The following is a 27,003-nucleotide window of genomic DNA, read 5'->3' as shown; positions in this document are numbered from 1 at the left end:
TTTTGTCCTTGGCAAGGCAAATCTATGAAGAAGTAATTAATCTGTGGAAGCAAGTATAACAACACAACAAAATCCTGAGTCAAAACTGACCATGGATCAGCGTCCTTTATCAACATTCATCATTAACACTTTGTCACATGATTTTTGTAAGCAACAGCAGATGAGTGACAGAGCTGCATCAAAGCAGATTCATTTAGACCTAAGACTCAGGTCCAACAGTTCAAAACTAAGCTTAAAGAGAAAGTATGAGGAAAATTTTAACAACACAACAAAAACAAAAACAGAAGATGAGTAAACTAGACGTTTAATGGCACATGTATTCATCCAGGACGATTCGGTACAGGACAATCAGTTTGTTACGCCCTGGGATCCAAAGTCTTATTAAGTTTATATACTTACTAGGGCTGTCAGTTTAACGCCTTAATTAGATTAATTAATTACGTTGCAAATTAACGCGCTAAAAAAATTAACGCAATTAATCATGAGTGGCAAGTCAATGCGCAAGCACTTTAAATTTGGCCCTTTGAGTGACCCGTAGGCTGCAGTGAGGTCGCATCCTACCTGCGCCACTAGTCAAAAGCAGGGTGACAACAGACGTGGATGCGACACCGGAGAGCGAGGCAAGCCTACTTGGACCTTTGAACGGCAAGTTTATTTATAAAAAGAACAAAGACGGGACTATTAACAAGAACGCAGTGATTTGTAGCCTGTGTAAAAAAGAATTTTCCTATCACCGTAGCAGCTCCAGCCTGAATTATCATTTAAACGCTAAACATGTAGCTGCTGCTAGTGCCGCTAGTGCTACCGTGAGCTCACTCCGCCAACCCACACTTGCTGAGTTAGGAAAACGAATGAGCAAAGCCACGACAGAAAAACTGACAAACTCAATCGCAAAGTGGGTTGCTGCTGATTGCAGGCCAATTTCAATCGTGGAAGACGAGGGCCTAAAAGAGGCGTTTCAGATAGCATCATCTGACTCTAATTTCCAGCTACCGTCGAGAACTACAGTGATGAAAAGAATTCACCAGCTGTATGTTCGGTGTAAATGATTGATTTTTGAACAAAATTGAATCTAAACTTCCACAAGCTGAGGTTGGGTGTATGGATGCTATGAGATGAACTGATAATAGGTGTGGTGATTTTGAGACAAACATATATTATGACTGGAGATACCCTTTTAAAAGAAATGCCTGTTGGCATCTTGCTATTGATGTTGCCTTATTTAGAGGCATGTCATACTATTATTCATTTTGAATTGCTGTATTGAGTCAGCTTTAGTATTCATTTTGATTGAGAGTCTGCTTATGTGCCTATTTGAGACTTAGCCTTATTTTATTTCTGATTTTTATTTATTTTATTTAACTGTATTTTTATTGCATTTTTGAATAATGCACCTGGCCTAATTGGTTTGCTGATGTGCTTGACCTTTTTTCTTTTGAATTTCATTTATGAAGCACACTTCACCAATAAAAATGTGGATATCAAATCTTCTCTTCTTGGTGTATTCAATTGATTAGTCATGCACTACAATTTTGTAATGTCCTAGAATTCAAATTCTTTATTTGGGGACCTTTAGCAGATATGAGATTAAAATGCGATTAATTAGATTAATTAATTACAAATCCTGTAATTAATTAGATTAATTTTTTTAATCGCCTGACAGCACTAATACTTAAATGAGGAGAGCAGAATTTTTAGAGCATGAGTGTTACCCAGAAAGTTTTGGCAATGCACCAGTTGTTGTAAGCCCAGCAAAGCGCACTCCAGCATCAGCTGTACCATGATAGTGGGCTTAGCCTGTAGTCAAGCTCAAGCAGTGCTGCTGCCATCTGAATGACAAAGAAATATGAGAGACTAGAGCACAAAATGCATAGTGCAATTTTTTTTTCTGGAAGTACTTTAAAATAATGAGGAAACAGTTGATTAATCAAACAACAGAAAAATGATTATCAGCAGTTTTAATGATTATTTATTTCAATTATTTAGCAAGTAAGGCTGTTGAAGATATGTCAATTGAAGACATCAACCTAGGCCCAGGCTATTCAAATGGCGGACTGCTGGCCACATGCGGCCCAGAAGCAATACCCGAGTGGCCAACTCGTGGTTCAGTCAAAAAAGCGGAGACAAAATGAACTCAAAATTCCTACAGTAGATCAGAAAATAAATGCAACACTCCGCGTAGCCTAGCAACACACAACCAAACCACAATGCAGCGCGTTGTTTTGAAAGTTGCAGATAGAATCCCAACTCCAGCAGATAAAAGTATGTCTCTCTCAACTCTTAAATGAAAAATTGACAATGAAAACCATCGTTTTAACCCTGCCTGGACGGACAAATACTGTTTTATTTTACCGCCAACTCCAAACGTCAAACCTATGTGTTTACTTTGCAATGACTGTCTTGCGGTACTTAAGGAGTATAATGTCTGGAGACACCACCTGGAAAAACACTCGACTTTCCGAGTAAACTTTCCCGAAGGATCCCAACAGAGGACTTCAAAAGTGCAATGTTTAATTGCTTCGTACAACAGGAGTAGTACAACTCTGGTGCGGACAGTTACAGCTCAAGAGAGAGCCACAGCAGCTTCCCTCCGTTTTTCATGGATTTTAGCAAAGAAGAAAAGGCCATTCACAGACTCTGATACCATTAAAGACTGCATGCTTGCAGTTGCGGATGAAGTGATAAGTGACAACACAGTTAAAACAAGTGTAACATCTGCTATTAAAAATGTGCCCCTGTCGGACACTTCAAACATTTGCAGGGTTGAAATTCTTGCTACAGATGTGTTTGAAACGCTGTTGGAAGATCTGAAGAACGCTGAAACCGTGTCTATAGCAGTAGATGAGTCCACAGACAGAGGTGATACTGCACAATTGTGCATATGTCCGTTTTTTTGATGGTAAAATCTACCGAGAGGAATTGCTCAGCTTACTGCCATTAGACGGGCACACAACTGGCGAGGTAATCTTTGAGAAAATCTCAGCTTTTTTTAAATACTGTGGTCTGGATATGGAGCGTGTGTGCACGCTCGTGACAGACGGGGCCCCATCCATGATGGCGAAAGTAAATGGTTTGGTAGCACGTTGGTAGCTGTCATCGATCTTGTGGGACAGATGCAAGCATTCCAAATCAAACTGGACATTTTCGCTGACCTGACCGCAGGTAGAATGCTGCATTTTCCGACGCTCTGCAAATGCATCTCATCCCCGGCGCAAATCACAGATGGGATGATGGATTACATTGCAAGGTTGAAAGAGAATTTTGCGGATAGATTGGGTGGACTTGTCTTGCCCACGGAGGTGATGGGCTTTGCCAGAGACCCCTTCATTGTTGCAACAGAAGGGAACCTTAATAAAAAATGTCACTTCTCCCACTAAGTACAACAAACTGTAGCATACATGGCAACAAAAAGCGGGATGGGTAAAGAAGAGATGCATATTCACACGTGATGATTTAAAACTCATAAAGAACTCATAAAGAATGTGGTGACGGAGACATGTGCTTGTTTTTCTTGAGAGGTCCACTGCGCTTTAACAGTTTTTCTTGTATGTTTGTTTGTTTGTTTATTTGTTTAATATGTCGAATCTGTTGCATTTTAATATGTTCTGACTGGCTGCTACCTTGGCCAGGTCTCTCTTGTAAAATAAAGGTAATAATAATATTAATAAAACAGTGTGGTGTAGTATTCATTGTTGATTGTTAATTACTGTTATGACTTGTAATGGGTTTGTGCACTAAAAGCCTTGATGGTTCTTTTTTATTCAGGTAAATGCACCTTGTGATGTGCCTCGGTCAGACATAACTGAATGTTACTTTGATTTCATTTCAAAAGGAACAATATTTTGTGACCAAAATATTCTTTTTAGTTATTTAAAGTGGCATTGCTGCTACTTCAGGTTCTCAGGTTTATTTAGAGAAGGTTTTCATGCACTTTTTGATGTTCATATGTCAGATATGTTTATTTTATTTCAAAGGGGAAAACAATTTCATCACTATTGATGTGCACTTTTTTTAATGCCTGGGTCATTATTTCATGATTGAGAATATACTACCTCTGTTCAATTCAAAGTTTTGAACTGTTTTTATGCACTTTTTGAAGTGGCTGCTTTTTACAAAAAATGACTAATAAACATCACTTGTAATTTCATTATATTAATTTGTGTTGGTTTAACCAACACAAATTACCTCCTATTACTGACCGCTGTCTGGCCCAGCTTAAGGTCTCGAGTCTGCCCCAACTGAATTTGTAATTGAATAGCCCTGCCCTAGGCTCTGGGAAACTGTGGCAGACATTTTAAACAAATTTCTAACATTTTACAGACTAAATGATTAAACAAAGAACAATTACAATTCAGCGTGCGTGTTAGTAATAGGTGCCAGTGTATCAACAGACTGCAGCAGGACAAGTGTTACAGCTAGTGCAGCCAGAGTGCAATGGGTCACATTTAACAAAGCTCGTCATTTCAAGATGCACTGTCCTGCCAAAAAATGGAGTGAAGGGGACACAGCAGTCATGCAAGCCAGGCCACAATGCCAAGTATTTACAGTACAACAGCCAACAGATTTTCTGTTGTGTTTGAGAGTCAGTGAAGAGCTGCTGGTTCTTAAAGGTCCCACTAGTTCATGGAGTATGCCAGAAATCAATTTCATTTATCTGACCTCTTTCTCTAGGGGCCACTGACCAATGCTAAGTCAATGGAACTCCACAATCTTCAATACAGATGGACAAACCAACAGTATTCATAAGGTCTTCCGCACAATATATGCTATTGATTTACAAATGGGCTGCTTGGCCCTGTTGTGTGTTACTGTGACCTGAGGAGCTGCTGGATTATCAGTATGTATGTTTGTGTTTTTAAGGAGGAAAATCCCTGCAGCCCTGTGTGAAGGTAATGACACAAGAGGTGATTTTTAATATTGGTATGAAATGTTCGCCTGTAATCAAATGACCACAATAGAGGCATGTTAGCATTGAACAGCAGCCAGCAGAGGTTCTCTTTCTCTCCCTTCTAATGGAGGGCTTCCCAAATGTCACTGTAACTCGTGACTACCTTCATACAGCAGCAGCATCACCTCCATCCTGTCTGACACAGTGCAGCTGTATTTGTACAATCCCAGAATTATAGTGGATAAGACAGCGGAGAAGAAGAGATACAAAACACTTAGTGACATTTCCTGCTACTTTCAGAGGCTGCTGGCAGGGTGGGACAGCTGAGAGTTACTTTACAAAGCTGGAGTTACTGAGGATACCTTGAGAGTGCCTGCAGGAGAGTAACCACATGAATTATGTTGTCCCCATTTCTGCCTGATCTGGGCTATAAATAACCTCGCAAAGTGAGATGTGTTTTATCTTTTGATCTCCAGCAGCAGATTAGAAAACACACCAGAAGGTGAACATGTCAGTGAGCACTGACGAAAATGTGCATTTCAAAAAGGTTATCTGATGCCAATAAAATAGAAAATAAATGGAAAATAATATCAGTGTGAATTACACACTATTACAGACGGATCCAAATATTTTATAACTATGAAAATATTTTTACCCTTATACCATTCTGTCAAAATTTCAGACGAGGAAAAGCAGATTAAACTGACCAAAAAACAAGTGAAATTGTGTTACTTTTATTGCTCCAACTGACAAAAGAATGGCTTTAAGACTGAAGTCTCGGTGGAGAGTGCAGAGGAAAACTGGTTTATCACTCTGCAGTAAACCTACTGTATTAGTTTCAATGGTAAAATTTCCAAAGTGCATTGATGGTAGGTTCACACCTCACCATAAGGTCTTGTTTTTACTCATGCTTCCAAATTAATAAGGGAAGCATGAGAGTAAAAACAAGAGCTAAATTTACACATTCCCAGTATTATAGTTTTGTGATAACATAACCTTTAAAATTTCATTACCATTCATGTTCAATTCAAATGGCCCTGATAATATAATAATAATATACAACCAAAACTTGATTTGGTTACTCAGTTATTTAATCGGTGTTTCATAACACCATGACTGTAATAGCTAAATACAGCTTGGTGTGAGCATGTTGATGGGTCTGTGGTGACATCTGCTGGTGCAAAACACCATTACATCACTTCAGTCCAGTCAGTGGTTATTTAAGATGCCCACTCAATACATACATAGTTGCTGTTTCACAGGATATATTAGAACTGACAAAAGCACATAAGTGGCTGCACTATCAGATGATCTGAGCAGGAGTCAGCCCTTAGCAAAAAGCATTCAACACTGTAAGATCTCTGCTGGTACACACAGAGCACTGGTCTCCCTCCATATATGTCCCCCTGTATCATGTGACCACAGCACCAGATTTAGGTTACCTAATGACACCTGATACGACCCCATTCATTGAAGAAGACTGTGAGATGTGACTGAAAGCTGCAAATGCTAATAAATGGATCTTTGACCCTCGATTATTTTGGTTATATATATTACTCAAAAGGTCAAGAATGAACTTCTATGCTCAATTAACATGGGAGATTTTCACAGCACAACACAGCATTCATGTCTGAATAGTAAATGACAGTGCTGTCATAACTTAGAGTGTTGTCTTACTGTTGGGGCCAATTATTCTATTTTGTTCTGTTTTTTTAACACATTGGGTTGGTTGCAATATTGTGCCTTTGTTTGTTTCTCCCTGTTTTGTGTTGTTTGTTTGCAGATGCTGCCGTACCGTACCGTACCGCACGCACGCACGCATGCACGCACTCACTTTGTCCTGTGTAAACAGATTTATGTCCCCACAACGGAAGGGGAAAACTTGGTAGACACACTCACTCACTCGCCTCAATTTGTGCCTATTGAGGTAGTCCATTTTGGATCATCAACCTGCTGCAGAAGCCATCATCTTTCCAACTTAAGCTTTGTTACAGTGTGACAATTACAATTAAGTCATTTGGCAGACACTTTTATCCAAACTGACATACATGTGAATTCACACACCGATGGCACAGCATCGGGGGCAGTTTTTGGGGTTTAGTATCTTGCCCAAGGATACTTGGCATTTGAACTGCTGTGGCCAGGGATCGAACCACAGACCTCCTGATTGGTGGACGACTACTCAACCTCCTGAGCCACAACCGCCCTGAGTGACAATTGATTGCAGAATTGGGTATTTAATTGAATCCATTCTTCCCTCTACCACTGCAATGTTCCCAGTGTGTTCTGTCTGTCTTGATAGCTGAGGGGATTTTAATCAGAGGAAGGTTAAATTTAAAATAAAAATGTTTAAATTGAATGTATTTTTTTCCTGGTCCTTATTTTAAAAAGGTCATTAAAAAATATCAATAATTATCGATATCGACCAGTATAAAACCCTTTTATCGTGATACAGTTTTCAGCCATATCGCCCAGACTTAGTTCAGAGTGGATCCAGTGAAGTCGATCCAAACATAGTCAAGGTTTGCAGTGCTACTTTGGTTAGGCCAGGGAACATACTCTCAGACACAGCTACCAGAAAGTAGCATGGTTAGTTGCCTCAAAATGCTCTTTTGATGCAGCATGTCCTTGCAGATCAACGAGCTCAAGCTGCAGAGATCCTGCTTGAAGGTCTGTATCACCTCCTTCAAAAATCCTCTGACTTCTCTGATGAGCAAGGATTCTCGATTAGCAGGAGGAGCTGCTGTCCAAGGCTGAAGCTGTTGAACCTTTTACTGAAAGAAACATCTCTCTCACCCCGTATCTGTTCCTGCAGTTTTTGGAAGTGTTCACACTTTCCTTCAAGATCTTCTTTGAAAACATCCAGCTTCCTCTGGAAAGAGTGAACAGCTGTCATCAAATCAGGAACTGATCATCACCATGTTCATTACTTCAGCAAAATGCTCTGATAGAGTGGCACACAGAACAGTCTGATGGATGAGACAGTGGTAAACGATAAAATTTGGGTTGTCCTCTTTTATCCGAGGCACAGCTCCCCCTCTCTTTTCCCACCATGGTAGGGGCACCATCTGTGGTGGTGACAGAGACAATCCACTTCAGATCTATGCCCTTCTTTCTCAGTATCTCTTTTATTGCTGCATATATCCCCTCCTCCTGTGTGTGTTTCAAGTGGTGTTACACCCTGCAGGTCCTCACAGAGCTCCTTCTTGTCCTTGTGAAAAATCTCACATACACCCAGTGGCAGATGCAGAACGTGACAGATGGGCGGGCATGGATCAAGTCTGGGTGGGCCTGATCACCTCTTCGCCAAAATTGATAAGGTGTGTGTGTGTGTGTGTGTGCGCGCTCATGCACGTGCACGCACACATACTGAAGCCACCACACATCAAGTATTTGACCAATTACGTGCGGCTTGAACAGAAAAAAAGTCGAGAAAAAAAAAAAAGCCCAAAGTGGCTCGCTCTCTGGCTCCAATCGTTTACTTCAAACCAACACACGACTGACACATCACTACTGTGTTACAGTAGAAAGTGTTCAGCACCTACCTAATAGGGGGGTTGGGGATTAATCCCCGATTATTCTTATTATTAAACTGGGCTGTTAAACATGCAGTTTAAATGGAGTTTGAGGGAAGGAAGAGAAATCGTCTTGTCTGACATGAACGAAGTGGATGGCTGGAGTGGAGGAAACACATGTGAACGCAGTTTATGCACCTTTATTATTAATGAATCTCTATATTTTAAACTCCAAAAAGAGTTCATGGCATGCACCTCCATGCCTTGAAAAATGAATTCAATCCACGGTGCTCTTCTGTCGGCTGGGAGCCAATGGAGTGATTTGTGCTCCTCTTTACAGCCAATAACAGAACGCCTGGACAAGATTCATAGCACAGTGCTTTCGATGACCTAACATACACACACATATATACATACACACACATACATACACACACATTCATACACACACACACACACACACACACACACACACACACACACACACACACACACACAGATACATACATACACACACACACATATATATATATGTGTGTGTGTGTATGTATATATATGTATATATGTCTGTACATATATATATATACACATATACAGATATACACACACACACACACACACACATATATATATATATTTTGGGCATGATTCCAAATGCGGAGATATATGCCCACTTAGTTTCCCCACAGCTAAATTTGGCCGCTATTCTGCTGTCAGGAAACATGGTCCTGAAAAGCTCAGCTCTGTTAGCACACGAGCAGTATGAATGGTGCGAGTCCACACTTTTCATTGTCCACATCACCTCAACCGATAACAGATCTTTGGATACGGCGACAAATTGGTCCAACGTCGGCTGTTGTCTCCCAGCTACACCAATGCTAGTTGCTGCACTTGTAGCAGCGTCATCTGCCCTGGTTCTAGCTGGTGTGAAAAATGCGTTGACGCCGACAGTCTGTTGAGCCGCCTTAAGGTTGTCCTGGTGTTTTTTTCCTTTAGCGTGGCTAACCAATGCTGCTTCCCCCATGTTGCTAACATCAAATGTCTTGCAGCAGAGCTTACATCCAGCACAGCTATAGTCTGCGTCCCTCTTGAGCCACGTCGCATATTTTTCATTTGCCATCCACACATTATTAAAAACACATTTACCTGCCATGCTACACTTAACCTGCACTTTCCCGCTGCCAACTCCTCTATTTTTCGTTGCCAACTAGCGGCGTACTTGTGTATAATGTGACAAGTGAGTGACGTTCACACAGCCCGTCTTACCCCCGTATTCCACTAGAGGCGTGTCTGTTGCGGAATACGGCTGCGCTGCACGTCCGCTCTGTGCTCCACCATCCATCAACACCCACCGGCTGCATTTGTAGTGCGCAGCTGGTGCAGCTCCACCACACAGCGGGAATCACGTCGAGGACCCACGAGATCAATATAGCAGGATGTAGTTTCTATATGGAGAACCACAAAAACCTCTGACCTGTTGATTTCAGGCCTGCTTCCGCCCATTATAACGTTTTCAAGGTGTAGTGCAGCAAAACATGATCCACTGTGTATTTTATTTTGAAAATGAACTGGATGTTTTATTTTGTTTCTGGGCACGACTTCCTGTCCCGCTCTATCTGCTCTGTGCTGAATTGCTGGCTCTGCAGCGCCTCAGCTGTGACGGAGCCGAAACGCAGCACAGCCTTTGGAATTTAGGGGTTAAAGAACGGAAAGGAAAGTTTTGGGGGTTTTTTTAATCTTTGATATTGGATTGAGTCATCCATAATTCAAAACTTTTCTAAAACATTCACCAAATTCCAAACCTTTTCCAGGTCGGGAAAACATTATGATCCTGACCCCTTTAAGGGCCAATATTATGATCTCTGTTTTCCATCAAGGACTCATAGAGGAATATGAAATCAAAGAAACTATTGTAATTAAGAATTGACATGTACAAGTACATTGACACATGATGTTTAATTAACAATATAGGAAGAACATGAAGTTTTGGTTCAACAGAAATTGAACAGAGTAACAGATTACACAAATCCACTAATCCATAAAAGCTTAGAAAGGGTATCTGGCAGATAATGAGGCAAAAACTTTTAATATGTACACATCTAACCAGTAAGTTGATCACTGCTTGTAATGAGACTAAATGCAAGCTGAGGACCAATTTTGATGGACATGCCCCCACAGACTAATTTCACTTGTGTCTGGCAGTTTGAGTTGGTGTGACAGAACAGAGGATGGAGGGAGCAGCTTACCTGTGAGCTTGTTGTGGCTGAGGACCAGCTGAGTGATGTTAGACAGAGTGACTGAAACGACATGGAAAATGAAGTCAACACAACACCGCAACTAACTGAGCAGTTTCTTTACTCATGCATCTTACTAGTTCATAACATTTAAACAGGAATGCAACAAATAATATTAGAGCACTGAACTGATTATATTCTATCTAATGTAAAAAGTGTAACATGTATACAGCAGGATTCCCTACCTATGTAATTGCAAAAAAAATTACTATATACATGTAGAAGAAAAAAAGATTATCATAATGCCATATGGCAGTTAAAGCTGCAGTAGGAAAGATCTATGAAAGAGCAGACTTAGCCTGAAAATTTGAACCAACACAAGTTCCACGTCACTACCCCTCCCTCTCCACTGCACTCATACCCTGCCTCCAAGCCCCTCCTCCCCGCGGCATCTGTGTGGCTGCCGTGACAACTAGTAACGTTAGCCTTAGCATCAGCAACAAGCTAACTCTGCCAAGCCGCTACATCACAGTCGCTAACATACCGTACGTGCTGCAGAGTGTTACTGTAACAATCACCATATTGTCTTTATGGTTATTTGTTGTCTAAGCCGTATATGCTGTTGCTGGGAGTGGCTATACGGGTAATTTCTCCTTTGCTGGTGGCTGTTGCTCCGCCACACCTTTCACTAGCCTCCTGACACCGCTCACAGAGCTGTTTGACTGAGCAACAGCCGGCAAGCATGAGCGGAGGGAGGGGGCAATTCACAGCGTTTGTGAGTAGTGATTGACAGCTGTCAAACACTCCCTCAGACGCTCCTCTGGCTCTGATTGGTTGTTTTGTGTCGGGCACGGTGGATTCTTGAAAATTTCAGTAGGAGCAGTAGGTGGGACCAATGGAGCTGGGTTTTTTTTTTCACAGATTACATGTTTCATGTACTGCTGTCTGGGCATAGGGACTATTTTAGCACTTATGAGGATTATTATTGTACATTTGGATCATGCAAATAGCCAGTAAATCAGAGGAATGGAATAGAAGTAATATAATTCCTATATCTACATTTTATTGTTCCTTGTTAAAGATGGCGCCATGCGAGTGGCAGCTCGCTACAGCTATAGCAGCCATTTTCCTTTGTTTCTATTTTCCTTTCCAGTTTTTTTTTTTCCACCACTAGTCTGAGTCGATCATGCGTACAAATGGATGTACAACTGGTGAGACTAGGGATTTGCTTTTTTCTACTTTGTGGATTACTTTAATCAACTTCAGGAGATCCACTGAACTTCGGGTCCATTGTTTACACTCTGGAACAGCTGATCGTGCTGAGCAATACAAGCGTAATCCCAGTGGAAAGACCGGAGATCCCCAAAGAAATAAGGAGAAGGAGAAGGGGATGCAAAGCTGGGGCAAAGTGCAGGGACAAGAAAAGACAGTATAAACCATTCATACCATCTGTTATTATGGGAAACGTGAGATGGAGGAGCTAACAGCGCAAACCAGACTGCAGAGAGAGTACCTGGAGTGTAGCCTCATATGTTTTACTTAAAGTTGGCGGACTCGCATTTTAAACTGGACAATTTTCGACTGCTGAGAGCAGACAGGAGAGCGAAGGAGAACAGTAAGAGGAAAGGTGGGGGCATAGTGATGTTTGTGAACAACAGATGGCATAACCCAGGGCACATCAGGGTAAAAGAGCAGCACTGCACCAAAGACACTGAGCTGATAGCCGTTAGCATTAGGCCATATTACCCCCGGAGGGAGTTCTTACACATTATCATGATATCTGTGTACATCCCCGTCGGCTAATGCGGCAGCAGCATGCAAGCTTCTGCACACAGTAGTCTCACAGCTGCAGACATCGCACCCCCAGGCCCTCCTCCTCATCTCTGGAGACTTCCCTGTCCTCTACTCTCCCCACTTTCACACGCAATATGTAGAATGCCCCACCAGCGACAACAGAATACTGGACTTCATGTATGCAAGCACTAAGGACGCTCTCCCCCCGTTGGGCTGTTCCAATCCCAACCTAGTTTATCTGCCTCCTGCATACATGCCTTTGGTGAATAAAAAACCACAAACCATCAGGCATGTAAGCAGGCATGTGATGGTATGGTCAGAGGAATCCAGCATGGCACTGAGGGACTGCTTGACAACACTGACTGGGATGTGTTATGCAGTCCACACGGGGAGGACATTGATAGTTTAACAACCTGCATTACGGACTATATTAACTTCTATGTGGAAAACACTGTTCCTACAAAGAAGGTATGGCAGAGAGCTTTGGAGGGGCCTGAAAAGCATCTCAGGTCACAGTAATAACAGAGGGGGGGGCTGAATCTGGAGACCAGGAATGGGCAAATTAACTGAACCTGTTTTTCAATATATTTCATTGTACCGGCATTCCTTCCTCCACCCACCTGACGCCATGACCTCTCCACACCCCCTCCCTCCCCTCAGAGCACCCCTGACACCAGCAGAACCCTCTTCACACCACTTAACCCCCCTCCGCTCCACTTCAAAGACTTTCAGTGTTGCACTTCTAAACAGGCATGGTACGGGGCGTGGTGAGGGTAAACTGTAGTGCTCTGGTGTCACGAGAGGGAGAGGAAAAGACTTGGCCATGACAGCTGGCTCTGTCCTGCACTGCCCTCTGGACACTATAAAGGATTTTGGTGAGGGAAGGATGTTAGCCAAGATGACATCAATCATGGACAACCCATCCCACCCCTTGCATGAGACAGCAGGGGGCTTAAGCAGCTCCTTCAGCAAGACGGCGCAGACGAGTGCATCCAGTGTGTAAGAAAGAATGCTACTGCAGGTCCTTCATCCCAACAGCTGTCAGACTGTTTAACTCCAGCATCATGTAATGTAGCATTGTGTTGATGCCGTCTTTCTCAATTCTACATCATAAGCCTACTTCTGTTTTGCACTACTGTTATCAGTGCTAATATCTGCTCACATTATCCATTTCATCTGAGTTGTATATTTCTCTCAACTGTGCAATAATACTATATATTATCCATATTGGCAACAGTACTTTTATAAACTGTATATACTGTGGATGTACATAAACCTATTATTTCTCAAGTGCAATAGTATTTCTCAGGTGCAATTATTTCAACAGTACTTTTTTATGGCAGTAGAATTTTCATGGAATTTACTATTGTTTTAAAGATCTGTACTATTGTACTTTTATACATTTATTTATTTATACATTTTATTTTGAACTCTTTATGCCACTGTGCTTGCTTTTTGTAACACTTGCTGGCTGTAATTACTAAATTTCCCAGTGTAGGATAATTATTATCTTATCTTCAATCTTCATCTTCAAGGGAGTTTCACTGAAACTCAGATGTAAAGAAAAACTGGAACTGGAATTTAGCACCATGAACACAAGTCAAGTTTTCCAGAAAGTTAAAACACTCACTGGCCATGATCCACAACCCACAAGTTAGCTTCAATAACTGGCCCCACCTGTTTTACTGAAAACTTGAACACTTTTTACACCCGGTTTGACACCATGGACTGCTCAGAGGAATGCAAGGTGTTAGTGGATACCCTCCCCATCCCTGAATCAACACACTTGTTCCCCTTATTGTGGAGGATGTGCGCCGGCAGCTGAGCCGCTGCAAACCGGGTAAGGATCCAGGACCAGAAGGTATCCAGGCACAGGCGCTGACGGAATATGTCATGGAGCTCCCTCCCATTATGCACTCCCTCTTCTGGGAGTCCTACAGGACTGCCTCAGTGCCCACCTTACAGAAAACATCCACTTTTCATACCGTTACCCAAGAAACCCCACCCACCAGAACCCTAACCCTAGTAAAGAGGTTATTAGTTTGTCTTTAAATAATTTATATATATCTATTGGCAGCCTGTCGGGCCCTGCAGCTTTTCCATTTTTCATGTTACAAATGGCATTACCGATATCTGTAGCATCCAATTCTTTATCCAACCAAAGTCTTGTCTCTTCTGTAATAGTGGGAATTTCTAACCCATCTAGGAAAATATTCTAATGTATAGACGCCGCTGGATATTTTGATTGGTAAAGAGACTTGTAAAATGAGACAAAAGTATGATTAATTTCCAATGGGTCTGTAGTAATAATGCCTTTTTCATTTCTAATTGCATTTATGGCTCTTTCTGTATTGAGTTTTTTTGATTTGCCAGGCAAGCAACCTACTGGGTTTTTCCCCTTGTTCATAAAATGTCTGTTTAGGTCTTAATAGGCCATCTTCAGCCTTTTGTGTGGAGAGCTCTTCATACTCAGCCTTAAGGGCCAATAGTTTTTGTTTAGTTGGCACCGAATTGTAAAAGCACACCACTCTCTCCATCTGTCTCACTTCTGTGTCCAATTCGTTCATTTTCTGTTTAAATTTATTGAATACGGAACTAGTAAAACTTATCATTTGGCCTCGGATATATGCTTTAAAGGCCTCCAACCTGGTGGTCCCAGATGTCTGATCTGTATTTGTAGTAAAATATACATCTATATGCTCACCAACAAACTGGATAAACTCAGAATTCTGCAGCCATCCTGGATGCAATCGCCATCTATTGGTCCTTCTGGGTAGCTGGGATTCACTGTAGAACAACAAGATGGGGGACTGGACTGACAGAGCAGTGCTATTATACTGACATCCAGATATATTGGGCAGCAGGGATCTGAAAACTAAAAAATTATATGAGATTGGGTTTTAAATGATGATGAGAAGCATGAAAATTCTCTTTTTGTGGGGTTTTGCACTCTCCAGGGATCACAGAGATTCAGATCGTCTACAAAGTGTTGTAACTTCTTCCTACTGTGTAGACGATCTGAAGTGTCCACCCCAGAGGAGCGATCAAGTTTTGGGTCCAGAGTGCAGTTACAATCTCCTGCTATCAAAACTGTACCAGGAAGGATGGCAATTAACAGAAATAAATTCTCAAAAAATGGAGGATTATCATCATTGGGGCCATACACATTTTGCACATGCTCAAGAACACTGCCCCTGCACAGTCCCCTTTGTCAACCCGTGCCTGCATGATCGCATGCATTCATTTTCCTCGCCTCATGTTGGAACTCCATGTGCTGGACTAAGGAGTATATTTTTCTTCATGAAAACTGAAGCGGTAGGAGGACTTTAGTTGGTTTAAAAGGTGAGTTCATAATTCTATTTTTACCATATGATTGTTCAAATGCTTGGTTAAACCTAAAAAGGGTGGCCGTCTTCCCTCTGTCTTGTGCAATGCAAGCTTATTAGCATAGTTACCTAACTTAAATGGCATATTTCCTCTCAAAAGCTTCGTCGTCCATCGTTTTGGTACGTTGACTCCCAGTTCAACTTACGGATGAACAGATGAAAACTACTGCTTAACGTTTGTTTGCTGCATGTGTACAAGAGAAATGAGTTGCGTGAAGTTGGCTAACATTAGTAATGTTGCTAACGATTTGTATCTCGCTAGTTTGCTGGCAAGTGAATTCAGTCGATGCAGGGTTAGGGAACAGAAGCTTGGTGTAGTTTGCTGCATAAAACTTTTGCTACTTGTTTTTATTTGTGTTGTGGCCTGGGAAAACTGTTGCATAGTGGAATTTTGATATTTGAATTTTTTGATAGGTCTATTTCCATGAATTAGAAGTTCTCTGCTATTCATAACTGTTTGAATGTTATGAGCATTTTAATCTACCATGTCAAAAAGAGAGAAAAATGACTTAGAACATTTGCTGTCTCTGAACGTCTCTCAACGTCCTCAGTAGTAGTAACTGTTCAATGCGAGTGCCCCCTGTACAGGGAGCAACCTGGGATGCGTGTGCACGTCAATGATCGATTGTCACACTCACGAGCACCAATCCTAACTTGTAGCATACTAAAATGAGGGGAGAAGCTCAGCTAAAAGCCTCTACCAAGCATTGCCACCAAAACGAAACCTAATTCATACTGCAATAAATTATATGGGCATATAAGGAAAACACGAAAACAGTGTACATCCATTTTAGAGTGTCTGCTGTATTCACCACTTTATACAAACGACAAAAGCCTGATATCATATGAAAGCAGAGAGTCTGATGATCACGACAATATCTGCCTCCTCACTGTGCGACCGAAACTCGGTGAGCCAGAAGCCAAACAGTAGCAGAAAAATATTTCTCACAAGCATACAGTATGTCTTACCTTTGCCTTTTTATGGTCCAAAGTTATATTCCAGCCCGAAAAAACGCTGCCACTATCTGCTCCTATGACTCCTGTTAGTTTGAGATCGACCGCAAGGGTCCTGGTTGTTTACATAAAGAGGAGGGGGTTTCTATAGTGGGGGCAGCACTCACATGAAATACCCTATTTTTGGGCTTACTTCCTTCTGTATCGTCATTGGTGTTTCTATGGTGAAGGGGGGTTGCACAGTTAGTTTCACTTCTCCATGTCATTTACACATGAATGGGCATAGTGCTCACAGAGGCTCACAGAGGCTGACAGACGACCCTGCTGAGCAGCCCGAGGTGTTATTTTACTGTTTTATTTACATTTCGTCCTTTTACAAGGCTGCTACAGAGAAGATTGGTAGAGAGCCTTCAGAGAGATAATGGTCCTCTGCGCAGATTACTCATTTAATTACTCATCAGATATTACTTTACTAATTCGTAGAAGAATTTGGTCATTATCAATGAGCAACTGTCGTCCTGCGTCACTGATTTCTGTGTCATATTTCCAATATTTCCACGTCTTTTGTCTAACAGCGGTGTCGTAATGCATGCGCGCATGCGTAGTGGCAGACTCCCGGTGCAAAAAAAGAGTGTTCTGAGGTAAAGTTGATGGGGGTTTTTTTGATCGATTTGTATCTAACTTCACTATTTCACCTGTAAATATGTCTGGCTGCAGCTTACAGTAAACACTCGGAAGGCTGTGGCCAGAGCCTGTTGGCTGTGACTTGGCTATGCATGAATGTCAACTTAACTAAATCTTTTTTTCACGGAAAGGGAGAGAATTCCATTGCATATGCAATCATATGAAGTGGACATGTAAGTTTTGCATATTTTTCACAGCTAACCAGTGCAGTATAATTAGTCACTATAAGTTGAAACACGGACATTATAGCAGGTCTTGTCCCTTGCCTTGCATCTACAGTGACTGTATTTGCTCTTTTAAGACACAAGTAGCTCTCAAGAATCATTTACTTAAGCATGAAACAGTGACTGGTCGACCTCAAGATGCTGTGGCTCATGGAAGTAGCATTGTGACATATAGACTGCATTGTGAATAATGTGAGTTTTCAGAGTCATATACACTTAAGGAAACTTTGAAGTGCCCTTTTCAGCGCTGTCTTTAAGTCAGATGTGTATTCCACATATACAGCACATATCATAGTGGTTGTGTGTTGAAGGATTTAAGACCTGAGTTGATTCGTGATCTGCCAGCAACACAGAGTAAGGAATGTGATGTGACAGCACCAATAGACATTGATGTCTCTCAAGATGACGTCTTGGAAGAAGAGGAATTTGAAGATGTTAATGGAGAGTCAATCAAGTATAGACTTGCGTCCTTATTCCTGCGTATGCAGACAATCCTGCATGTATCTGCATCATGTATCGGACGGAGACACGGAACTTTCCGGCAAAACTAAAGGTGGAGGAATCTGTTTCTACATCAACAGTGGTTGGTGCAAGGACTTGACAGTGATCCAGCAGCACTGTTCTCCTGACCTGGAATCTTTCTTCATAAACTGTAAGCCTTTTTATTCACCCTGTGAGTTTGCTTCATTCATTCTGGTTGGCGTTTACATCCCACCGCAGGCCAACGTGCAAGACGCACAGCGCGCCCTCGCAGACCAGATACTGCGTGTGGAGGAGACAGACCCGGACTCTTTAGTTATTGTCCTTGGCGACTTTAACAAAGGTAACCTCACTCACGAACTCCCCAAATACAGACAGTTTATTAAATGCCTGACCAAGGCAGTGAAAGAGGCTAAACGACTGTACTTTGAGAATCTCCAACACCACTTCTCAGCTAATGACTCTGCGTCTGTCTGGAAAGGGCTTTGGCAAATTACCAACTATAAGCCTAAAGCCCCCCCACTCCATCAATGATCGACACCTAGCCAACGACCTGAACGAGTTCTACTGCCGCTTTGTAAGACAAAGGGACAGTCCAGTAACCATCCCAACAGCTCCAGCTCCGGTCACCTCCACCAATTCCCACCTTAAAGGACCCCCTCCACCCCCCACCCCCCCCCCCCATCTCAGTGACGACTCTTTCCATTCATGAGAGGGACGTCAACAAACTCTTCAGGAGACAGAACCACCGGAAAGCAGCTGGACCAGATTCTGTCTCCCCATCTGCCTTGAAGCACTGCGCTGATCAGCTGTCACGTGACATGTCACGTGCCAACCTGCTTCAAGTCTTAAACCATCATCCCAGTTCCCAAGAAGCCAAGGAGAAGCTCTCCCAGCTGAACGTGCCTGACTCCACCTGAAGGTGGATTAGAGACTTCCTGTCTGAGAGGAGACAGTGTGTGAAGCTGGGGAAACACTTCTCCGACGCTAAGACCATCAGTACCGGATCCCCTCAGGACTGCGTTCTTTCTCCTCTGCTCTTCTCCCTGTACATGAACAGCTGCACCTCCAGTCACCAGTCTGTCAAGCTCCTGAAGGTTGCAGACAACACCACCCTCATCGGACTCATCTGTGATGGCGACGAGTCTGCCTACAGGTGGGAGGTTGATCATCTGGTGACCTGGTGCAACCAGAACAACCTAGAGCTCAACGCTCTAAAGACAGTGGAGATGGTTGTGGACTTCAGGAAAAACTCAGCATCACCTGCCCCCATCACCCTCTGTGACTCCACTATTGACACTGTGGAGTCTTTTCGCTTCTTGGGAACCATCATATCCCAGGACCTCAAGTGGGAGCCAAACATCAGCTCCCTCATCAAGAAAGCACAGCAGAGGACGTACTTCCTATGGCAGCAGAAGAAATTCAGTCTGCCAAAGACAATGATGGTGCACTTCTACACAGCCATCATTGAGTCCATCCTCAGCTCCTCCATCACCATCTGGTACGCTGCTGCCACTGCCAAGGACAAGGGCAGACTGCAGTGTGTCATTCGGTCTGCAGAGAAGGTGACCGGCTGCAATATTCCGTCTCTTCAGGACCTGTACACCTCCAGGACCCTGAGGCATGCAGGAGAGATTGTGGCTGATCCCTCCCACCCCGGACATAAACTCTTTGAGACATTCCCCTCTGGCAGGAGGCTGCGGTCCATCAGGACCAAAACCTCACGCCACAAGAACAGTTTTTTCCCTTCTGCTGTCAGCCTTATTAACAAGGCCCGGAACCCCCCTGACACTCTTCACACTCCATCTCTGACTCTACTTGTCATTGACATTGCCATAATCATATACAGTACATTAACGCTCTGCTTAGACTTCCTTTGAAAAAACAGACTGTGCCTCTGTTAAAAAAAAAACTGACTTGTGTACATATATTTATATTGTTAGATTTTTTTACTTACTGTTACAGTTTCTAATATTGTTATATCTTTTATTTATTTTTATATTATTTACTTACTGTTATTTATTTTTTTTTACCTTTCTAATAGCTTCTTTTTAATAGATGTGTCTTGCACCAACCTCACCAAAGCAAATTCCTCGTATGTGTATATTATCACCTAGCAGCCACCCATCCAGAGGGGTGTCCCCCTGAAAGACTGTAGGGATGCTAGAATTCGCCGGGTGAACGAGTCATGTGCCGACCCAGGGAAAGTAGCATACACGTTTGTCACCAGGCAATTTGAGTCACAGATCACCAAACATCCCTGTTTTACCTGTGTACATTCAGTCATGGTGAGTGACCATTACGCGTGCCGATCGCGCTTTCGATGCTGTCAGATGAGATACCGATCAAAATATAGAAATTTAGGTCTGACTGTATGTGCTGACACAGATAGTTGCATTGAATTGCGGCTGTTGCTAATAATTGATCGCAGTGAAATGCCAGACACTGTGGAAACCTAACTGTGAGGTGTGGGTGACGTGAGCGCACGACCCCGCAGGTTTCTGAAAATCCACTTGCGCCGTCGGCGCATAGAGTTGACCAGGTCTGAGGTGGCGAGCTTTCAGCGCACTTTTACGCCGCCGGTGCAGACCGAAATGGTCGAAAATTCCAATGCGCCGACTCATTATGCCGACACCTCCCCCCTACTGCGCCGCTGCCGGCAGCGGAGTCGAAAATAGAGCCCTTAGTGTATTTTTTTTTGATTGATTGACAAAACACACATACATAAAAGGGAAGTTTAGTATTTCTGACATCTACCCCTATTTGTAGTATGTCTAAAATTTTACATGTTTGCCATAGCAATCCCTCATCATGCAATTGAAATATTGTGTCAATTTTATATCTAACTAGTAATAATGCAATACTGAGACATGAACCGGAGCCAGGTTCATAGTCGATCCCAAACACGTGCAAACATCCAGTTCCAGATCCAGTTTAGGTCATACCTGATTGATTACTACGTGGAAAAACTCAGCCTTATTGTTCTTAAGTTTTTATGACATCAACGTCATGGACTGCATTCAGAACTCCGTCAAATTTAGTGGCAAAGTCACTTCTCATCAGGTCCAGTCTTTAGATAACATCCAGGTTTGGGGCTGGTGCGGTAGCTGGCTGGGAAGACGGACTAACATTTTCTGTCAAGCTAGTCATGCTGTTAACATCCCACTCGTCGTCATCCACGGCTGGAGCGAAGTCTGTTGTGTTTTTACTCTTATTGTTATTTTTCCTCGTCGGCATTTTAAAACGTGGCATAGACTACAAGGTTGTTAGCACTGTTTGACCGCGGTGTCCATGTATTTTTCAGGATATTGAAGGATTTTAGCTGAATATCGCCGGGAGCTCACAAAAAGACGTGTGCTCAGTTCAGTGGCATGGCCATGCCCCCCAAATTAGCTCTTTTTAATGTCACCATCATCTCATGTCTTGGCCCTGTACCTATAGCATTTTTAAAGCAGGTATTTGACAGCGTTTCAAGTCATGTCCTGAATCTGCAAACAAGCATCTTCCCAGATACTTACAAAACAGCTGTTGAAAAACCCTTATTAAAAAAAACCCAACCTAGATAGTAATGCACTCACCAACTATAGGCTTATATCCAACCTTCCATTCATCAATGAGATACTGAGATACGTTTTAACTTCTTTGTTAGAAACAACAACAACATCATTCTGGTGGAATTTCAGTCTGGTTTTAGAACATACCACAGCACTGAAACTGCTCTGACTAAGATAATCTGCAACCTCAGACTAAATTATGATGACAATACGGTCTCAGTTTTCTGTCCTGTAAGACCTAAACACAGCATTTGAAACTACCTTAAAAATGTAACGATGTATGGCCATTTGTTAATCAAAAGATAGTGAAAAACTGATTAATGCCTTTATTTCAAGGTAACTTGATTACCGCAATGCACTATTTACTGGCCTCATGAAAAAGAAAGAAAAAAAAAAACCCTGAAAGACTTCAGTTCATTCAAAACTCAGCTTGAGTATTTAACAGAACCAATGGAAGGCAGCCCATTATTCCAGTTTTAGCTGCTCTGCACTGGCTTCCTGTAACATTTACAATTGATTTTGAGGTCCTCCTCCTTGTATACAAGCTATTTCAGGGAAGCAGCCCACTAAACATTCTTAAAAGAAAGTTAAAAAATATATCTCTTCACTTCAGCCTTTAACTAGCTATGACTTCCTGATACAGGTCTGAAACTTTTGTGCTTTGTCTCTCACTTATGCACTGCTGCACTTCCTTTCAAAATATTGTATTTTACTTGATTTTTAGCATTCTATGTTCGCTATGTTGAACTTCATTTTATGACTGTTATCTAGTGGTTTTATTTTTTAATCACATGTTGTGCATTGTCTTTATTTTAATCCTTATTCCAACTTATTTTTACTGTTATTATCATACCTGTTTTATTCTCCTCCATATTTTACATTAATTTTCTATCCTTCTCTTTAAGTTTATTCTATGTCTTCTTATGGTAAGTTCGGGTGATTTCTTTGTTGTTAAGCACTTTGAGCTGCATGTCTTGTATGAGAGGTGCTGTACAAATAAAGGTCAGTGTTATCACTACTATTGTGTCTGCCGTTACTATCTTCTTACACGTATGTGAGGATTCCTCAAGTCAAACTAACGCGAATGGCGGATGGCACAGCGAGCAAGCTTGGGAGTAATTCTCTTACATAATCCTGGGATGTCCAGCATGTTCGAAATGCCCCTGTCGCACATCTCCACTTCTGAAAGGTTCTTGTCCCGACTTTCCTCCACTATCTTCTTCAAAGACTTCGACATGGTTCTGAAAACACGGATCCAAAAAAAGTACAGCGTGCAGTTAGAAAAGTCGGCATTCGTAAATATCGTGTAACATTAACTACGACCGTCCAGCAACTGCAATAACAACACTTCACCTAAGATGCTTACCGTTTGAAAAGGAGGATGGGAAAAAATACAGATTTACTTCTGATTCCTGATAAAGACTTCGCTTCAAGCTCACACCCTACCGGAAGTTTGTGTGGAATCTACTATTCCATAATAGGATACTTCCTGTTCCTGGATATGTTCAGCCACGCCCCCGGGTCAACTCCTGGTCCGCGGTCTGGCAACTGTGCCAAACTGTGCTGACATTCAGCTGCTGGCGAAGGATGACACATAAAGCCGAGAAATTGCTTCGTCTGAGCGCTCCTTTTTTTCAGATGGATCGTTAATTTTAGAGATGGCGAGATGAAGCTTCTTGAAGCCTTGAAGCCTTCCAGCCAAATGGATGACAAAAAGGTTCATTTCTCGAGGCTTCGTGTGAACAGAACCCCCCCTGCTGGACTGGACTGTTAAACAGCCAGATATATTATAGGTAATTTTACAAATCTATTTGTAATACCTCTAAGACTGTCCTGCTACAGTGCAGCCTTGGGAATGACTGCCAAGTAAAATAAATTAATTCATCTTAATAAATGCATTTCCGGTATCATTCATGTATTAATTCATATAAACAAAATTAAGATTTTTGTTTAGTTTATTATGGGTATGTAGCAGGACAATACAATGGAATCTAATATTACTTCAAACGTTGTCAAATGTTTATCAATAAATAACTTTGTCAACGTTTGAATAACTCATATTGACAGGAGAACAATTGTTTTCGAACTGTTGCAGTGTTTTGGGGGTTTTTTGTTTTGTTTTGTTTTGTTTTGTTTCTTTATTGGACATGTTTATGTTGCTTGGTCAACACTGAAACACGTTTTTTGATAACTTTAATGTGGTATAAAGGTTTGAATTTGACTTTTTTTGTATGATAAAAAAATAGATGGATATTACTCTTTCTTTGTATTGTTACTCTGCGATCGGCTGGCGACCGGTCCAGGGTGTACCCCACCTCCCGCCCGTTGACAGCCGAGATAGGCTCTGGCCCCCCCGCGACCCCGAAAGGGGTAAGCGGCATAGAAAAATGCTGATATGGACGTAAATACTTCGGGTTTAAATGCCTACCCTTCAAAACAAAGTATAAAAGTTTACAATAGAAATACATGGTTGGTTTTGAACGGATCTCAATATGGCAACGAAGGCCTGTTCTCATTTCTCTGTTTCTGTGCCCATGTCTCCTCTCTCCTCCGTCCTCCTGCCTGTGACCCAGAAATCGATCTCAGTGGCCATGTTGAAGCATGCGTCAATTTCTTAGGTGAGAGTGGAGTGAGGATACTTGTCGAAGGAGCTACAAGCAAGGATCCACAGATGTATTTGTGTTTTTGGGACCTGTGACATTAAAAGAGGCGTGACACACAGCTGGAATATACAAAGCAAGGCAAGAGCAGAACTGTTCCTTTTTGTTCGTTATTTTAGTTACTTAAGATGATCAAATGTGTCATCAAACTTTCTATATTTCACCAGGGATGGGGCTTGTGGACAGGCAAGCCAGGCAGGTGCTTGGAGCCCCCGGCCACTTATTTACAACAACGAATATTGATAGGCCTGGGCTTTCAGGGACCTCTGTTGGTTCCTGGACCTCACCTCGAGAACCACTAATCTATTTTTTCAGTATTCATCTCAAATGTCCCAGAATTTGTGCATTTATGTGTACAAAAAAAAAAAAAAATTGTGGCGTGCATGGGTGGGGAGAGGGCCCCAGGGATTTCTTGCTCAGAGCCCCAAACGCCACTGGACATTGTTGACACTGTTTGTGTAAGGCCCACCTAAGGCACTGTTCTAACCCCATTCCTTAATGATATTAACCTTGATATTACTTGTGTTTTTATTGTTTAAAAGTTATGCTGCACCCAGTTTAATTGTTCTAATCATGATATGATGAAGTGCAAACACCTGCTAATGTCAAATTACTATATCCACAAGAACATTTCATTGCATTCAGTGCAAATTTGCTGTCTTTCATGCTGTCATGTACTCATCAGTTGCTCATTATGTATTCTGCAAATGTCATTCCAAGTATAGTCCTGTGACAACAGTTGAACTGGGGCTATTGCTACAACATTTGATTTTAACATTACATTTGATTTAATCTGTTTGACTTCATCTGATTTCTTAGAGGCACTGATGATGGAATGTTCACCCTTATCACACTTAGGGCTGAGGAAAAAAAATAATGTGTGTGTGTGTGTGTGTGTGTGTGTGTGTGTGTGTGTGTGTGTGTGTGTGTGTGTGTGTGTGTGTGTGTATCAACTATATATAAAATATGTGCCACTCTCTATTTGTATAGTAGCCTGCTTTTCATAAATATTTGTAGTGCTTCACACATTGAAATATATAAAGGCTGTGTGTGTGTGTGTGTGTGTGTGTGTGTGTGTGTGTGTGTGTGTGTGTGTGTGTGTGTGTGTGTGTGTGTGTGTGTGTGTGTTAAAAGATCAAAATGTATGATATCTGTACATTCTTGTCACATTTTGCCACGTTGTGAATTGAATTAAAAGTAAATATATAAGTTGGCATGAGAACTGTTATGATCATCTGACAGAAATCATAAAATACAGCAGTAGGCTTAAGCAACAAAACAATGGACAGGCGATTAAGATGTGCCGCATTCCATGTTTAATTAACATCAGTTTAACATGTTGGCTCCAGAACAAGGGTGTCTCATTTTGTTAAATGCCTATTTTGCATCAACCCCTTTCTTCTCGTGTCTCTTCCTTACCTCCTCAGCTCACATCAGGTGGGACAGACTAAGATGCAAGGAGAGGAGACAAGGAAAGGATGTACAAAGTGAAAAATGAGAAGAGGAGCCCCGTGTTTGGCAGTGCACGTCATACCACATTGGAACCCTGCTATTACTGAATTCCACTGTCACATATTACCAAAACAAAGAAACAAAAACTGAAAAGTCAGCAAAAGTCTGCTAGTTGTCCAAACTACAGAAAACAGATGTTTGTGGTCTGTCCAATGCTACCAGCAATGCAAAGAGATTTCCTTAATTATTTCTTCAGAGTACGTGTCCTCTCCACAATCTAGACTGACTAAAAATGTGGCTTTTGTAGAAACTATATGTTTATGAGTACATGAGTATTTATGTGGAACTGTTTTGTGGATTCACATTTTTAAACCCTGGAGGTGTAGGGGAAAAAATTTGCAGTTGGCATACACAATTGATTAATGGCACATTATACATACACAATGTATAATGATTATTAACCAGAGAACAGACTTAAAAATACTATATTAAATAATTCACAGACATCTGTGATTCAACATAGTGACCACCACTTTCTGAATGAGTTGTTCCTATTATTCAACATGGGGAAAAGTTCCAAAGTAATCTGTTATTACTACATGAGTTTTTATGGAGGAATTCACAGTCAGTTCCTTAATCAGGGGAAAACAAACTTTGCATTTGACCCATCCTTGGTCAGTCCTTCCTCCGCAGCAGACCAGGAGCGGTGGGCTGCCACGGACCCAGTTTCTTTTATCACCATTGGTCAGGTGGTGATCTTATTGCATGTTTTTAGTGTTTTTTTTTTTTTTTTTTAAGGAGGAAACCCCAGGTGAACACGGGGAGAACATGCAAACTCCACACAGAAAGAAAACTCCACACCTTTCCTCGAGCAGCGGGCACCGAGGGCATGGTGGAGGACACACCCCGACGCCCACGGTGGGAATTGAACCCAGGACCTTCAAGCTGTGAGGTGACAGTGTTGCAACGGTGCCACCCAAGTGTAGTGGGTTTTTACATATTTTGAAAACTTTTTCAACATACGGGAAAGTGATAAGTAGTTTAAGAACAAATTATGACTTGAAGAGAAACTTAAAAAAGCAGTGAAAATAGGAATATCAGACCGTCTTTCACTGTATACAGCGGGACGGTGTGTCCAGTAGGTGGCGGTAGTGCACCTATAAGATGGTTTGCTAACC

The 27,003-nt window shown here is 41.9% G+C and overlaps 1 protein-coding gene across 2 annotated transcripts in view; it reads right to left on the bottom strand.

The window, feature by feature from the left end:
• rsu1 (Ras suppressor protein 1) overlaps positions 1–23,165 on the bottom strand; it is a 99,308-nt gene extending 76,143 nt beyond the window's left edge. The window contains exons 1-3 of one of the 2 annotated variants that reach the window (XM_070986344.1): positions 23,081–23,165; positions 22,842–22,970; positions 10,650–10,700 (exon numbers count right to left, since the gene is read on the bottom strand). In XM_070986344.1, coding sequence (XP_070842445.1) covers positions 10,650–10,700; positions 22,842–22,950 — 160 coding nt within the window. In that variant the 5' untranslated portion in view covers positions 22,951–22,970; positions 23,081–23,165. Of the gene's footprint in view, positions 1–10,649; positions 10,701–22,841; positions 22,971–23,079 lie in introns of both variants that reach the window. The other variant, XM_070986345.1, reaches the window with a different exon arrangement.
• Between the last annotated feature and the right edge of the window lie 3,838 nt (positions 23,166–27,003).

The sequence above is a fragment of the Chaetodon trifascialis genome, chromosome 18, assembly GCF_039877785.1.
Source record: "Chaetodon trifascialis isolate fChaTrf1 chromosome 18, fChaTrf1.hap1, whole genome shotgun sequence".
In the NCBI taxonomy this organism is placed as follows: domain Eukaryota; kingdom Metazoa; phylum Chordata; class Actinopteri; order Chaetodontiformes; family Chaetodontidae; genus Chaetodon; species Chaetodon trifascialis.
This window is presented reverse-complemented; position numbering and strand designations above follow the sequence as displayed.